At 42.1% G+C, this 17,187-nt stretch overlaps 1 protein-coding gene across 2 annotated transcripts in view; it reads right to left on the bottom strand.

Annotated features, from left to right (window-relative positions):
• Nucleotides 1–13,713, bottom strand: part of slc7a10a (solute carrier family 7 member 10a) — a 26,881-nt gene extending 13,168 nt beyond the window's left edge. For both annotated transcript variants that reach the window (XM_084437187.1, XM_084437188.1), the window contains exons 1-2: nt 13,570–13,713; nt 1,239–1,443 (exon numbers count right to left, since the gene is read on the bottom strand). In XM_084437187.1, coding sequence (XP_084293313.1) covers nt 1,239–1,443; nt 13,570–13,708 — 344 coding nt within the window. In that variant the 5' untranslated portion in view covers nt 13,709–13,713. The remainder of the gene's footprint in view (nt 1–1,238; nt 1,444–13,569) is intronic.
• Between the last annotated feature and the right edge of the window lie 3,474 nt (nt 13,714–17,187).

Below are 17,187 nucleotides of genomic sequence, written 5' to 3'. Positions count from 1 at the left end.
GTGAGGTGAGGACCAGCTCTGGCCACCCTGTGTACACATTGCACAAGAGAACAGAGTGGCCTGACATAACATTACTGAGAAAGTTTGCTGATGTAATCCTATCCCGGAGTGACCTCTATTAGTTCTATCTAGATACCGTATAACTACTTCTACCTAATTCATGTTTGAAATGTCTAGCTGAGTACCTCGGACTGGAATGAGGAGCTGAAAAGCACTGATACGATACTATAAGCGATTACAAGAATTCTAATGTAGCTGTACCCGTACTTGTTATATACAGTATGGCGAATAAACTTTCTGTTCTATTCATGTTAGTTTGCCAAGACGTATATGTGACTACATCTTCACGCTCAACTCTTTAGTCTGTCTAAGGTCGGCACTACACGCTGTATCGTCTCCAATCGATTGAAAGAAATCCTTTTTTACTTTGCATCTCAGATCGATCGGCACTTTTATTTGTCTCTCAAGTGACTTGGTACCAAAACGGCATCCTTACAGTGAGCACTATGGCTGAGAAGGGGATCAGATCCCAGATGACTGTGATCTGGGAGATGATTTACTCTGTAAACGTGCTGTGGCCAATGTGAGGCCTACACCAGGGTGCCATAACATTAGCTACCTTCACACATATGGGTTAATAAAAGACCATGAGGTCATCACCCCCATCTGCTATAATACTTCGTAAATGGTAGTTGGGCTCATCCTTATGTCTGCAATGTATTGCGCATACATGTCATCTTATCCAGGGGAATATCTCTTCAAAAGACTACAATTAATTCAAAATCCCGCAAAACAGCATCCATCTAGGACCTCCTCTGTGATAATTAGGGCTGGGTTTAAAAAATTGATTAATCGATTCTGACTCGATTCTGAATCAAATGATTCATAATCGATTCATGAATCCCAAAATCGATCTTTTATTTAATGAATGAATGAATAAATGAAGGAATGAATAGTTCATTAATTCATTCAATGATTCATTCATTCATTCATTTTTGGAAATCAGTATCGATACCCAGCCCTAGTATTGATGTGTTGCATAACTTGGCAGTCATGTAATTAAGGTTACAGCAAAAAAAAAAAAGTTTTTAGTAACACTAACTGAATCGATATTGAATCGAATCGAATTGAATCGTAATAATCGATTCTGAACCTTGTGAATTGGAATCGAATCGATTCTTGAAATTCGAATCGATACCCAGCCCTAGTGATAATATATAAAAACAGAAAACACGTACCCCACCAGCCCTCCGAATATCTCTGTCACGTACGAGTAGTCCCCCCCTGACTTAGGGATGGTGACCCCCAGCTCAGCGTAGCACAGGGACCCCAGTGCACAGATGCCCCCTCCCAGTACCCAGACGATGAGAGACAGCCCCACCGAGCCTGCGTGCTCCAGGACCCCCTTGGGAGAGATGAAGATCCCCGAGCCGATGATGTTGCCTGAGGAACAGAAAACACCAGATGTGATATGTTGTTGTATAAACACAGAGACTGGTCCTGTTTATACACCTGTTGTTTTCAAATCACATCGAATCAAATGAAACTTTATTTGTATAGCGTGTTTCATACAAAGCGGCAACACAATGCGCTTTGCAGAGAGCAATGGAGGGGTGGGCATAGGTCCCACCCCTAAATATTCAGGAGGGAAGCAAAAAAAAACAGTTCACCCAGGGGCCAGAAAAGTGACCTGTAAAAATTATTCCCTGACCTCTTCTCAACGAGACGATCGAGCAAGCTTCTGGAAAATGTTTTTCTATTGGCTAAGAATATTTACAGAGCAATGAACATGGGCTAAATACTTCATAGGAGAGACATGACTATCAGTAGAGTAGATAAATAGTTACAGAGATGTTGCCTACATGGTCGGCCATTATGTGTTAGCTATCCCTGTAGTCCATAATAGGATATTTAAGTGAATCATATAACAAAGCACTTAGCAGAACAGGCTCATAAAGAATGTAGAGTAAACTAGGTAGAGCCCTAAGTAGAAGTGGGGAGACAAAGCAGAGATGGGGTTAGCTGGATAGGGACAGCTGGTGACAGAGTGGGAAGGAGCTGGACACGAGGATGGCAGGGGGCCTCTCCAGGAGACATTAGGAGGACCTTGGCTGGGAAAAGAGGGGGGGGGGGCTTTCCAGGACCTGAATGTAGTACGAGAGGGGGAGACACTAGGTCTTTGCAGCAGTCAGGGGGATTTCTACTGGATACAGGGTGGCCTGCAGGAGACAGGGGGTGTCTACAGCACCTATTTAGAGTATAAGAGGGAAAGACACTAGGGAAGAGGGAGGAAGGCAGGGTTAGTGGCTGCTCTGGACCTCTACAGCAATCACAGGGGTTTCTATCTGACTCAGGGTGGTCTGCAGGGACAGGGGGGCCTCCACAGGACCTGGTTGGGAAATAGGAGGGAGAGACACTAGGGAGAGGGGAGGCAGAACAGGGTTAGTGGGACTAAGAGCCACATGAGTAACACAGATATTAAAACAGACCGTGCCAGTCGCTGGGCAACAAGCATCTGTATACATCTATATATATACATAGTGCATAACAAGATATACACCAATGTATACAAAGGATTCACTAGCAGGCTGGAGGCTGCCTTTCTGTGTTTCTAGGTCCTGGCTAGTGATTGTAGGTTAGATGGTGAAGGTAAATCTTAAGATCTCGCTTAAGATTTTTCAGTTTCAGTTCTCTGGCAAGGTGTTTCAGCGTAGAAACTGAAAGCTGCCTCTCCGTGTCTCTTGGTAATGGCTTTTGGAACTGTTAGGAGTTCAGTACCTGAGGGGTCTGTTAGGCATGTACCTGACAAGCATGTCTGAAATGTATTCAGGTGCGCGACTGTGGAGAGATTTATACTGTAGACTAATAGAATAATTAATTTTTTAAGTCTATTCTAAAACTGACTGGTAACCAGTGTAGTGATTTTAAGACTGGTGTGATGTGTGCCTCTGTCTAGTCTTAGTGAGGACTCGTGCTGCAGCGTTCTGTATCATTTGTAGTTTAGAGAGAGCTTTCTTTGGTAGGCCAGACAGTAGAGCATTGCAGTAGTCCAGCCTGCTTGTGATGAAAGCATGCATTAGTCTTTCAGTGTCAGCTTGAGAGAGAATGTTTCTTAAGTGATAAAAAGATGTCTTGGTAATATTCTTGATATTGGTTTCGAAATTAAGATCTGAGTCAAGTATGACACCTACAGTAGGTTTTTAGCCTGCCATTTGGTATCAAGTGGCAGTGTTTTTAAACTCAGAAAACATCAGATCTATAAACACGTGTATCAGTTGATCTTCAATTCATCCTTAAATTTCATTCATTTGATCATAAATTCAGGGACTCCAGTCAGAGCGACTGATTCATATGTTTCTGACGCGTGTGTGCTTGTGTGATCATTCCACACTCCACATTCCACATTCCACACTTTCGAGCTTGGATGTTGTTTCCCACCACTTTTCTGCAGGGCTAGCGAGCGACACCGTATTTGTGTGACGGCACCCACGTTCACAGATGCACGCATCTCTAACCACAATAGCCTCATCTGACTGTGCAACAGCTGTCAAAGCAGGAGCCCTGTAAAAGCCATCTCTCCACTTCTGGAGATGTCTGGAGAAATAGAGAAGGATAGAGAAGCCCAAGTCGGTGGGGGAGAGATGGGCTCGTCCAAGCGCAACTTGCAGCCGATCTACTGTAAATATTGTGGCTTATATGAACCCAGCTATGCACGCCATTACAGTGCCACTTGGAAAGCAACACAGTTAATGTACTGTGATGATGCCCCAGTGAAAGCGGAGCGGTGGACAGTAGATTTCCCACTGTCAGATTAGTTTTTAGAGACTGCAGTGAGAAGAGGAGCGATTACATCATCCGCGTTGTGTTCTGTGTTTGTCCAGTCATGGGCTGTGGCACGACCGAGGAGGAGCGCATGACTCCACCAGATAAACCAGGGGTCATCCTGATCTCTCAGTTCCTCTCACAATGATGTGAAACCTTTTCTCCTGTTATAGTTTGGATGAATATAATATATTCATTTATAAATCTCAAAAAATTATCATCAATCAACAAAGTCATATAGTTACTTATCTGGTTTTGTATTTCATGGAAATGTACTGTGGTAAGTTATGGCTAATGCAGACAATACATGGAGGACAAGCCTTATATCAAATAACATATGCCTTCATATATAATTTGATTTTGTTACCCACACTGAAATGCTATTTTCAGTTCAGAATAGTATATACTGTTAAAATAGTAGAAAAAACAATGGACCCAAAATAGATCCTTAGGGGACCTCTTTGATTATTCCAGGGCTAGACTGGGCCAATGGGGCATCCATAGTGATACACCAGGCTCTGTCTGATATTACAAACACAGGAAAAAATAGAGTTAACATCGACCAAAAGGTTATCAATGTTAGCTTAGGTGTTATGGCATCACTCATCGACCAAGATTAATGCACTTAACCTTGTCTGAAAGATATACTAGCAAACACTGAGATAAAGCAATGAATGGAGCAGTGCACAATAGTTGGTTGAGCCCCAGAGCTTACAGGGAAGTAGTCAGTTATCACAACCATAACTGCCAGGTATTACCATTACATGTGATAGGGCTCTAAAAACCTAACCTTAACTTATCTAAATGTTACATGTCTGGTTTGTTTACAAATGTTGTCAGTGGGTGAGTGAGCCTTGTCATGGATGACATCTATCCGGGTTTGCAATGGCAGGCAAGTCCTTACTTGCAACTATGTAATACTGAATCAATACGAGACACGATTTGTCCCGTATTTATGTGCATAGAACTGTAGTGTGTCGGAGGCTCGGAGATTTGTCTCCTGAAGTGATGCTGGGAGAAACCTAAGGGGGGGGGGGGGGTCAGGTAACCATTTGAGATGGTCAGGTAATAATACAGTAATAATGCATTATATTTGTAATGCACTTTACATTTGAAACCAAACCTCAAAGTGCTAAAAATATTTTAAAAAACAATTTTATATGCTCCCCCATCTCAAAATGAAATACGTTGCCCTCCCCAGCACAAAAAAATCCAGTTTAAAACTCTGGTATTAGCCTACAGAGCAATGAGAGGAACGGCTTCCTCCTACCTCCAGGGCATGGTGAAACCCTACCCCCCCCGACCGCTACGCTCTGCTACCTCAGGGCGACTGGTTGCCCCATCATCACTCAAAACTCACTTCTTCAAGAAGTACTACCAGGATCCTCCCTCTTAAGCACCTATTTTATTTTTAGTTCGCTATTCTTGCACTTTGCCTTCAGCACTAGATTATGCTCTTAGTCACTTGTTTTAGAAAACAGATGCATTTGTGAGTTCTGGCAAGTACTGTAGTAGTATAGTGGCTTTTCCTACGTTAAATGCAATTATTGTAAGTTGCTTTGGATAAAAGCGTCAGCTAGATGACTGTAATGTAATAATGTAATGCCTACAGTATTCATTCAATTCCTACAGTATTCATTCAATTCATATACATATTTAGGAGCTAAATGGTTTACCTACATTGGATTGTGATTCAAGTTGTTTGCTGTATATTTCTCATTCGAGTTTGTCATTGACTTAAATTATTGTATACAGTTGTTGGTTTTGATTAATATGAAGATTACAGGAGCTCTGGCAGCAAGACTTTTGAGTAGCTTCCCATATGTACTCCCATATGTTGTTGATAAAGGAATCTTTAAACTAAAGTTTTCAATCAATAAAAAAAGCAGTCAATTACACAGAGGTAGCGTAATTATGGACAAAGCAAGACTGAGTACTGCAAGTCGCTATATTTTCCCAGCGCACATTGCGGTTTGAGGGCGGCGACATGCGCTGATTGAGCACTGAGGCGCAGGCTTTGTACATCCAACGCAAACTGAAGACACCGCGCACGCTTTCTGCAGACTGCCCAAGGCGCCATTTACCCTGCACTTGCAAACGTTAGTATATCTGCCCCTTAGACACTAGAATGGCACTCAGAGAGCGCAGGCCTCCGCCCATGAATGCATGTGGTCAGCATGTACAGTGACATTACTTAGATGCGACAAATATAAAACATAGCTTTGACATAGCTGGGGTCAGCTAAATGGGCGGCCATGTGTGGGCGGCTCTGTGGCACCCCTCCGGGTCGGAGCCGGCGGGGTGGAGTTCGGTGCACTCCGGGCTCTCCACCTGCATCCCCCCCCCCCCCAACTCCCGTCCAAACCCTGTGTCTCTAGAGTCCCCGTCTGTCTGCCTGCATACATGCCTGCATGTGGTTCACTTTGAAACAAACACTTTCAGAAGACAGAAACGACCTGTTGTGACCTTAACCCACTCTGCTTCATTCCTTTGGGTTCAGGAATGTTTCAGGACATTTTTAGGTATGAAGAACTAGTTGTTTTGTTCTGTACATTATTACAATATAAACCTCTCCCATTTCTGCTTGGACCAGTTGGTCCAGTTTATTACACACCTCATAGGGCTTCTGTTAGTGTGTTTTGGCTACTGTACTGTAGTTGACATAATGTACTAATTCCAGTGCATTAAACATTGATATTTGTAAATAAATATATATACATTCGGAGTGGTATTCCATAAGGTATATTTTTAACATGAATTGAGGTTTGTTGACATTTAGTGCTAGTGCCTATTGTACTGGACGTGGGGTCCTGGGGTGTGGGCTGCTGAGAAAATGCATTTTGATCCAGCATTGGGGCTCGTAAATGCACTCTATGTACTGTAACAACCAAAACTCATTAAATTGTCACGCAAATACAAACATAGTTGCATCACATAGTTGCATCAGCAACTTTTGGGACTCTTCAAGCTCACATGTTAAACTGCTCCTCACTACGAGGCACATCGAATAACAATAAATCTATTGTTTTCTTAGGGGTTACATATGTGTATTTCATTTGGCGAAATACATTTACATGTATTCCAGGGTCTTTTGTTTATAGTATATGAGGGATTTCTGTTCCTTTGTTGTTGTTTTTTCCTTGAATAAGAGCACTAAGGTTCATATGGTGTTGCGCAATATAACTGACTTTATGTTAAATGACAGGTAAATCAGAGATTAAGATCATTTCCTGGAATCAGAGAGGATTGAATAAGCTTGTGAAGCTAAAGCAGGTCTTAAACAGAATTAGACTCCTTTAATCCAATCACATTTGACTGATATTATCAAAGTAAAAAAATAAAATAATAATAATAACAAGATGGTCTTGGCAAGTTTTTGCAGCTCCATTCAGTTCCCAAGCTAGAGGGGTCTTTATTTCGATTGATAGATCAATCCCATTCAGCTTAAGCCATGACGAAAGTGACCAGGCAGGTACAGGTACTGTAGATACATTATTCTGCAAGGAACAATAATGTTTATGGGCATAATGATGACAATCCCACCTTTTTTAGGAATGTATTTCTTACTATATCCTCTACTCCTAGACAGCATGTAATAGGCAGGGACTATAATTGTGTGCTGGACCCACTGAATGACTGCTGCTCAGGCACTGACGCTTCTCATCTGCAAACTAGGAAGGTTCTGCTTCAGTATATAATCGATCTTAATCTGCCTTAAAGGCTGCCTATTATTAGTCCCTAAAACAAAATAAAAAAAAATCTACATTATATTTATTGAATTTTGTGAATGTTTTCCATTACATTGAACATAGAAACATGTAAAAACGACCCCATCACTTTCCAGGAATTGCATAAAGGTGTCCCATATTTTCTTGAATGTATCCAATTTCCCTCTGACCACCTAGGTTAATTTCTCCAGAGCAAGGCCCCTTGGCATTATACACAACCACATTGCAGGTGTAGGGCCGTCCATACTTTTCCACCTCAACGATCTTAATTTAGTCTGGAGGAAGCTTAATCCCAACAAAATTTAGTTCTTGTGCTATTCAAGCACTTATAAAACACTGTCAAGTATTGATGACTTTCTAATCTCTATGAGCTTCCTATCTCATGTGAGTGATTATGGTTATGATAGTACAGTACTGTCTGGTCATGCTCCTATCTCATTTACCCTTCATATGCCAGGGCTTGCTCGGTCTGCCCCTAGGTGGCACCTCCAAACAAAGTGGGCTCAAGACACAAAATGTGTCAAATTTTTTGGTTGTAATATTGATATTTTTTGTATGAACACAGATCAGACTAGTGCGGGCGTACGATGGGGAGAATTTAAAGCTTACATCAGGGGTGTGATGATAAGCTATATACGTTTCAAGTCAAAGTCACACTACAGTATGAAGAGCTATTCAGCCTTGAGGCTCTGATTTAAGCTCTGGAGCTAGACTTGATGAGCATGATCATCAGGGAAACAGTGGAAGGAAATATTATGTTTGGCGAAAATAAATCCTAAGGGCAACATGTACATTAAAAAGAGGATGGGGCCCAGAATGGAGCCTTGAGGAACCCCTCAGGTAAGAGGGGCAGCAGAGGAGAATTCACCTAACTGCACTGAGAAGCTCTGATCTGTCAGGTAGGACTGGAACCAGTTGAGGGCGGAACCAGTGATACCTACACACTGTTCGAGCCGTGATAACAGGGTCCTGTGGTCCACTGTGTCGAAGGCTGTAAGGTCTAGGAGCACCAGAACAGCGGAACTACCTGAGTCAACGGCTGAGAGTAGAGCATTAAAAACTCTCAGAAGGGCTGTTTCAGTGCTGTCTTGGTTTGAAGCCAGACTGACGTGAATGCCATGCTCTGCTAAAAACAACTGTAGCTGGACATAAACTACTCACTCCAGGACCTTGGACAGAAAAGGTAGCTGAGAGATAAGCCTAAACTTAGAAAGGATAGAAGTCAAGATTTTTATTTTTTGATTATGGGCTGCACCAGAGCATGTTTAAAAGCGTCTGGGACACGTCCTGAACTGAGACAGGTATTAATCAACAATAAAACACTTGCTCCAACCGAGTTGAAGACTTCTCTGAGAAGGCGAGAGGGAATGCAATCTGAGGAGCAGTTAGTAGGCCGCAGGTGCTTGACTACATCAGAGAGTGAGGAGAGGGAGACCGGTTCAAACTGGTCAAAGACCGCAGGGCATAGAGGAGGAGAAGGGTCTTGGACAACACATGTGTGGGCTGGCCTAAGAGCAGAGACTTTATCAATTAAAATTTTAAGAACATTTTCACAGAGAGTAGGCGATGGCACGATAGGAGATACATCTGCCCAACACATTAGCATGAGCCTATTCGCACACGTTTTGAAATGCAGACTGTCGTCAAATCTCCCAACCCTATCGTAGGCTATGGGAAACACTAGATAAAAACATGGGGGCATCTGAAGTAGACGTGGACAATGTGGGCTAGATGATTCATGTTTAGCAAGCAAAATAGGAATCGTTTATTGTGCTGCCTGCGAGTTTGAGTCTAAAGTTTGACAGCTGTCCCGACTCCCGCGGTCTCCCCTCAGCCTAGACATATTGGGGGATAAAGGACGAATCGTTGAATCTCTGGTTTGAACAGGAGAATCTGATTCGACGGGCACAGCCCTGCCCTTGACTGCACAAGCTTCTCACCACCCCCAATGATAGTAATGAGAAGCACAAGATAGAAGTGAGGGTTCAAGCATAATAGTTACACTTGACTGAGATGTGAATGGGACATCAGACGCAAAACTAGCAATGATTAGCCGAAAAGCTAACGTTACAGCTGTGACCCCCCCTTAGGTCCTGTAATGTCAAACTCAGCTGTGAGATTTTCCAATGACCCCATCATTCTGGGCTTATATTAGCTGTACACATCATTTTCCCTCTCTGAAAGCTTAGCTTCAGTTTAGATAGGATTCATTTATTAACAATGGTTATGGTTATATTTAGCCATAGTTTGTGACAGGCTGTTGACACATGCGACAGCCCTGAAAATGATGTTGAAGGGCATTCCAAACTAGTGTTATTTTGACATCCTACTCCCTATGCCCTTCACAGTGTTCACTACGAAGGGAAGTGACTTCGTAGGGTGTAGGCGTGTGGATGAGCCCTACAGTTTGAAATACAGCCATAAGCCTGGTCTGGCATATAGCTGCCGTAGAGCTACCTCTTGAGGCGAATCTGTGTATATTGGGTATCTCTCCCGCTCACTTCACATCAGGCTGCAACGCTCAAGCTAGGACAGTGATTAATATGTGCCTGCCTTAAAGGCTGCCTATTATTAGTCCCCAAAACAAAATTAAAAAAAATCTACATTATATTTATTGAATTTTGTGAATGTTTTCCATTACATTGAACATAGAAACATGTAAAAACGACCCCATCACTTTCCAGGAATTGCATAAAGGTGTCCCATATTTTCTTGAATGTATCCAATTTCCCTCTGACCACCTAGGTTAATTTCTCCAGAGCAAGGCACCTTGGCATTTTACACAACCACATTGCAGGTGTACTGTAGGGCCGTCCATACTTTTCCACCTCAACGCAGTCACTCTCCTATATTAACAAAATAATTTGACCCACATGTGTAAACTTTATGTAGATGTACAAAAATGCATTTCTTCATGAAGTAATAAGAAGAATGGCTTGCACTCTTATGCTCCATGTTGACTTTTACTACACAACGCTTTGAGACTCTACTTTTTGTCAGGTCATCTTACAGTGTGTGACACACCCATACAAAAAAATGACCACAAGTCTATTCTAGTAAAAGTCAACATTGGAGCATAAGAATGTGCGGGCCCGGCTCTACCAGTGAGCACAAAACTTTTTTCAACAATGATTTGTAGATTAAATCTCAGTGATATTCATCAGAACATCTATGACATGTTTTCGGCATACGTTCAACCAGCTAAAATACAGTTACAACATCAGCGTGTCACAAAACACAAATGTTCAATCATTTTGATAATTTGTTCAGCTATAAGTTGAAAGACAGATAATTATTGATTAAACGTGTGAAGGTAAAATGTGAAGATAAATTGTGGTCTACACAAAGGCGTAATTTCAACATATTTAATGTTTCATATAAAATGTAGAGTTTATAGGCGCATATGGAAAAAAGATCAGTGTACGTAGGCTACCACATTCTTGCTGTAGCGAGGGCTTCTGTGTACTCAAAATACCATATTAGTAACTTGTTTAGTCTACCACTTAAGTCAAAGCCTACGTACTACCAGGTAAGTAGGCTAGCTATCTCATTTGTAAACTACAGTAACTTACTGAAAACATGTTTACTCCTTAAATGCAATTTCAGAAATAATGAGTTGAGTTGATACAACTTTCCAGACCAATTCGCACATGGTCCTGTCTATCCCGTATGTGGAATTATGACTTGTGATTATGCTCTAAGTTTTAGTTTCTGTAAGTCCTAATAAGCAAATGTACAGCAGATCCATGGCTGAGTGGTTAGCAAACTGGTTGCTACAGGACAAATATGTGAATCAAAATGCAAGTTCAAATCCTGCCTTGCACATTTTTTGACCGGTGTAATATCTCTTATATTGTTTATTGTTGTTTATTGTTTATTTGGATACCGATTAGTCGTTACCATGGCAACAGCTACTCTTCCTGGGGTCCATATATGGGGTCCAAATATGGTATAAATGTGAACGTCTGGTATTTCAATTTGCTCTTTTGAACCGATTTAGCACGTCTTTTCAACATTGATGATAATCGTTTTTTAAACGTCTTTTCAATGCAAAAATGCTGACTGGGTGTGATCCCTGATAAGTTTTGCGCGTATCTTTTCAACTTTTCATGTTCAAAAGGAAGGAAAAATGAAAATAATGATTTGTGGTAGTGTTTGACGCATGCTCTGCATTAGAAAGAGGTCGCATATACTGTAGTTTTGCATCAAAGGGTTAACTGTGTAACTTTATACCAATGCTTGAGTGTATGTGGAAGATAAAACACATTTGAGACATAATCACTGTTAGTAAGACTATTGGTTTTTGCTATTGTCCAGGAGTCAAAATAAATATAGCCTACAGGAATCAGCGTTTTGTTGTTTTATATGGGGGCAGCTTTGTTCATTGAGTGATTACTATCGTTAAGCTAATAGATAGGCAGGGTTATCACCATTTAGGAAGACAAAAATACCAAAATTGTTTGGTCACCTCAGGCGGTACCAACATCTGGATTTGCCCCTGGACTATGTAGCATGGAAGCCTCGTTAGATGCTCACTTTTAGTTTGCCTCTTGAGATCGGTCTGGAGTTCCCCTATTCTCAAAATTGCATTTTCACCGTAACAAAACAAAATGTTTTGTTACGCTGATCATCCCGCTCACAATAATCGTTTGAGATAGGGGGATCTGGTCTGTGGAGTAAAACTGAATGTGAGCTCACTAGATCAGGATGGTCTTACAAGGCTAGTAGCATGGGCCAACTTTGAACCCATTACATTTTGGAGAGGGCCTGAATCACTGGGTGGGTCCCGGAGCCGTCCAAACATAGCCAGCCATTCACCTCCATACATTTTTTGGACTTGGCTCAGAAGCGAAAAATTCTCCCCATTCATTGTCCATGGGGGGAATTGAAACCGCCATATCTTGACATGCGAAGGTCACATAGACATGGGGTTTGGACTGGCATAAAGCTCTCGACCTAATGAATACAGCAATATCAAATCGTGCTCGCACGTGCGTGCGCACGGAGCCACAAAATGCATTCAAGGGCGGAGGTCTGTGCTCTTCCCCCATCATTTCTAGTATTCCACTTGAAATTAATAGACAGCCTATATTCTTGAATATTATGAAATACCGAATTGGCCAACTGCCAGTCTGTAGAGGAGGGGGCTCTTACAGTACCAACAGCCACAGAATATCATAACAGCAGACGCACTTAACCAGTAAAGAGACCTAAAAGTAGCCAACTAATACTAAAATAAATTAAAAACAGGCATGGATGGTGTACGTGGCATGAACATGTTTCAGCTGATTGAAAATTACGTGTTTGCATCACATGCATCCCTGGAATCTATCCCTTGTAAACTATCTGTAGCCGCTATGCATTTCTTGGAAGTTGGCACGATTGTAGCCTACTAAAACAATTATTCATCTGTATAACATGTAGGCCTATGTATAATGTACGTATTATATTATACTTAGCCTACATTTATTGTACTTTGTTTCATAATCTCTTTGATATTGTCCCTTGAATGTGGCTGGTGCAATTTCCCTTCGGGAAACAGTGCAACTTCCCTTCGGGGATTAATAAAGTACTACCTATTATAAGAGCGAGTAAGCCAGTATGTTTATGCGCAACAGCTGTAGGCTATATTTGGATGAGTTACGTATATTTGGAAAAGTGGCTTGTGGCATCCAGATAAAAGGCAAAATATCTAGCCACGTAAGCATCGTCATAAGTAGCCAGAGCCGCGCGCGCCAATGAACATCAGCAATAGTTTTTCACTTGGCACGAGAACAGGTAATAAGGAACCATACGCGTAACGTCAAACCTAGTAGCGTAGGTGTTACATAGCCAAACCAGATGCAATAAAAAATGTATAAAATTCATATTCCGATCCAATTAAACACTCAGGCACTCAAGCATACTGTGCGAGATGATAAGTGTCTCGTCTACAGTAGCTGGTCCGTAACTATTTCCGCAGCTCAAGTTCAAGTTCGTTCAAGCTCATTTATCATAATAAATGGATCCGTTATCTCACCAATGATAATAGCGCAAGCACTTAGAAGTCCAATTTCTTTCTTGAGAGTGACTCTGTCAGAACTTTTATCCATCGTTCCGTTTTGCGCGTCAGGTTCCTGCTTCGCGCAGTTCCTCCGACTCATTTCAGTTCCATCCATTTCTGAGGCTGTAGAAAAAAGCGGCCTCAAACCCTATCCTTCTGCGCTCATATGCAACCTTGATGCACGGCGAACACCGCACGCATGCGCCGGATCGAAAGCTTGATTTGGATAGCATTCAAATCCTGTTCCCTTTCACATGCATGCATACGATTGACCATGTTCGTTTTTGTCCCGTTCGGCTTGAAATAGCAGCTGCGTTGAGAGGACTGCTGTCGACATAATTACACACCTTCATAGGCTAAGCTTCACTTTTTGTCGTCGCATGTAAGAGAATCCCTCTGCCACTCATTTTGAGTTGAACAGGAGGTTTTTGTTGAATACGAAGTCTTTGAAAATTAAACCCACTGGGCCCATGCACTTCACCTGGTTCGAAATGGGCGTGGCTTCAGTAGCCTCCGAGTCCCCCACTCCCATCCTGTCAACGGTTGAATTGGACAGTGGTTGAGGCAAGGCACGTTTATTTGTATAGCACATTTCAGCAACAAGGCAATTCAAAGTGCTTTACATGTGACATTAAATGACAAAGTACAAGAAACACATGAAAGGTCATAAAACTAAATGCAGGAAAAATAAAATACAGGAAAAAAAGTTACAGTGCAGTGTATGACCGAGGGATAGTGAAGACATGTCCTATGATTCATTGCATCCCACGTCGTGTGTTTCTTTACCACGCTGACATGTACCCTGTTGGCGCATGCATGTCTAGCTATCATTAGACCCCGCAGCTGCATGTTACATGTTACAATGTTTGTCTTCCACATTCTAGCGGACATTTTTCTCGACTTCTCAGTTCCGTTGCTCGACTCGAGTCAAGTTGCCCGGATAAGTGACGAGCGCGTGAGCACTGCCAAAAGAGACTTATGCTGGAGTCCAGTGTGCTTCTCGGGCGAGCCTGGTTGTCGGGCGCTGGGTTCCGAATTGCGTGAGTGAGGTTACTTCAATAGACTACGACATTGTGCCTTCATTGTCAGATGAGAGGCTGAGTAGAATGATTTGTGGAATTAACCGCATTCTGCTGAATTGAGGTAGCCTTTGAATGTGTGGGGGTCTCGAGATCAAAATCATATGCTGCTACCCAGATAGCAAACGAGATCTGGGTCAGTTGTGGGCCACACTTCCAGTTTTCATATATTGCCCACATACCTCGAAGGTGAAGAATCAACCAGATTCTGGCTCCCGCAACACAGCCAGAACTCTACCTCTAACATCTCGGGCATGGCATGGGCCACATTCGGCCCTTAAAGGAGGCTATTTTGGACATTTATCCCTATTTGTGGTCTGTCTACCATGAACCCGAAACAGAGACCGTCATTTCACTGATCGTACCAGTATTGAGCTAGCTGCAGTTTTTATGCAGGCTCTCACTGGGCTACAATGGAAGTCGATGGGGCATATGTAAATGCATTGAAAAACTGTGACGAATGTGCTTTTCTGAGACGGGAAGCACAGGGTGTAATCTTACCAGTCTCAGTAACATATCTCTGAGCCAACTCACAACCGCGGCCACACCCTTGATCTAGTGATTACTAAGGGCCCTCTCCGACCATTTCTGTATCTTCTTCACTGCATTAGTTCCTAAAGTCAGAGATAGTACTGAGTGCTTTATCAAGAAACGTTATCTTACCTCCGCAGTAGCCGATAGTTTTAGAGAAATAATGACCACAAACAATTTATCAACTCCAGAAGTGGGGCCCTTAGGAACTATTGAAGACCTGGCAACCACCTTTAACACCAGAGTAAGGGCAGCCTTGGATTCTGTAGCACCTATTAAATTGAAAAGGATCACAACCAATAATACAGCCCCATGGCGAAATGAGGAAACATATCAACTAAAGAGAACCTGCAGAAGTTCTGAGCGTATATGGCGAAAAACCAAGCTACAGGTCCACCATGATATTCTCAAAGAACATCTCTGCTTTTAATAAAGCAATAAGAAATGCAAGGAAAGACCACTTCTCAAAATTGATATCTATCAACCGAAATAATTCAAGAGTGCTCTTCTCAACAATTGATAGCCTAATAAACCCTGCCGTAAAAACACCTGATAACCTGCTCTCTACCTCCAAATGTGAGGAATTTGCAGCTTACTTCAGAGATAAGATTATGAATATTAGGAGGAATATCACTCAAGAAAGGCCATGCATCCCGTTCACAGATCTTCTCCCTCCATGTAATGGACATATGAGCCTGTTTACACTGATGGACACAGAAATGTTGAGAAAAGTAGTATCCAAACTCAAAACCACCACATGCCTGCTGGATCCCATCCCCACCGATTTTTTCAAAACTATTTTTGACTCTGTATCCTATGACATTTTATCCATTGTTAATGACTCCCTATCTACAGGTGTCTTCCCACCAATACTTAAAACTGCTCTGGTGAGACCCGTACTGAAGAAAAACAACTTAGACACTTCAGTTTTTAGCAATTTTAGACCAATCTCCAACCTTCCCTTTTTGAGTAAAATTCTGGAAAAAATTGTTTTCAAACAGATTAATGATTTCCTAGCTACAAGTTGTACCCTTGACCTTTTCCAGTCCGGCTTCCGTGCCCACCATAGCACAGAGACGGAATTAGTCAAAGTTGTAAATGACCTCAGAATTAATGCTGACTCCAAAGAGCTTTCTGTTCTCGTCCTCCTGGACCTGAATGCAGCCTTTGATACTATAGATCATGCAATCCTCATCGAAAGACTGGAAAAGTGGGTTGGCCTCTCTGGTCCAGTCCTAAATTGGCTTAAGACCTATCTAACCGGTCGTGATTTCTTCGTTGCCCTCGGTGAATATAGCTCAGGAAAGATCCCTATGACCTGTGGGGTGCCCCAAGGATCGATCCTAGGACCTCTACTCTTCAGCCTGTACATGCTGCCCCTTGGCAGTGTCATCAGGAGGCACAATATTAGCTACCATAGCTACGCAGATGATACTCAACTCTATATTTCCGTAACACCCAGTAACTACAGCTTGGTTGACTGCCTTGTCAAGTGTATTACAGATATAAATGTATGGATGTCACATAATTTCCTCCAACTAAACCAGGACAAAACAGAAGTACTGATCATTGGAGAAAAAGCTGAAAGAGAGAAACTAGCTGCACACTTAAAAACTCTGGAAATTGACACCAATTGCCAGGCTAAAAACCTAGGTGTCATACTTGACTCAGATCTTAATTTCGAAAACCACATCAAGAATATTACAAAGACATCCAACCACCTAAGGAACATTGCCAAGGTGCAACCCTTTCTCTCTCAGGCTGACACCGAAAGATTAATGCATGCTTTCATCACAAGCAGGCTGGACTACTGCAATGCTCTACTATCAGGCCTACCAAAGAAAGCAGTCTCTAAGCTACAAATAATACAGAATGCTGCAGCAAGAGTCCTCACTAAGACTAGACGAAGGGCACACATCACACCAGCGTTAAAATCACTACACTGGTTACCAGTCAACTCTAGAATAGACTTTAAAATACTATT

The sequence above is a fragment of the Borostomias antarcticus genome (assembly GCF_949987555.1).
Source record: "Borostomias antarcticus genome assembly, chromosome: 4".
In the NCBI taxonomy this organism is placed as follows: Eukaryota; Metazoa; Chordata; class Actinopteri; order Stomiiformes; family Stomiidae; genus Borostomias; species Borostomias antarcticus.
Note: the sequence above shows the minus strand (reverse complement) of the source record. Positions and strands in the feature narration are given on the sequence as shown.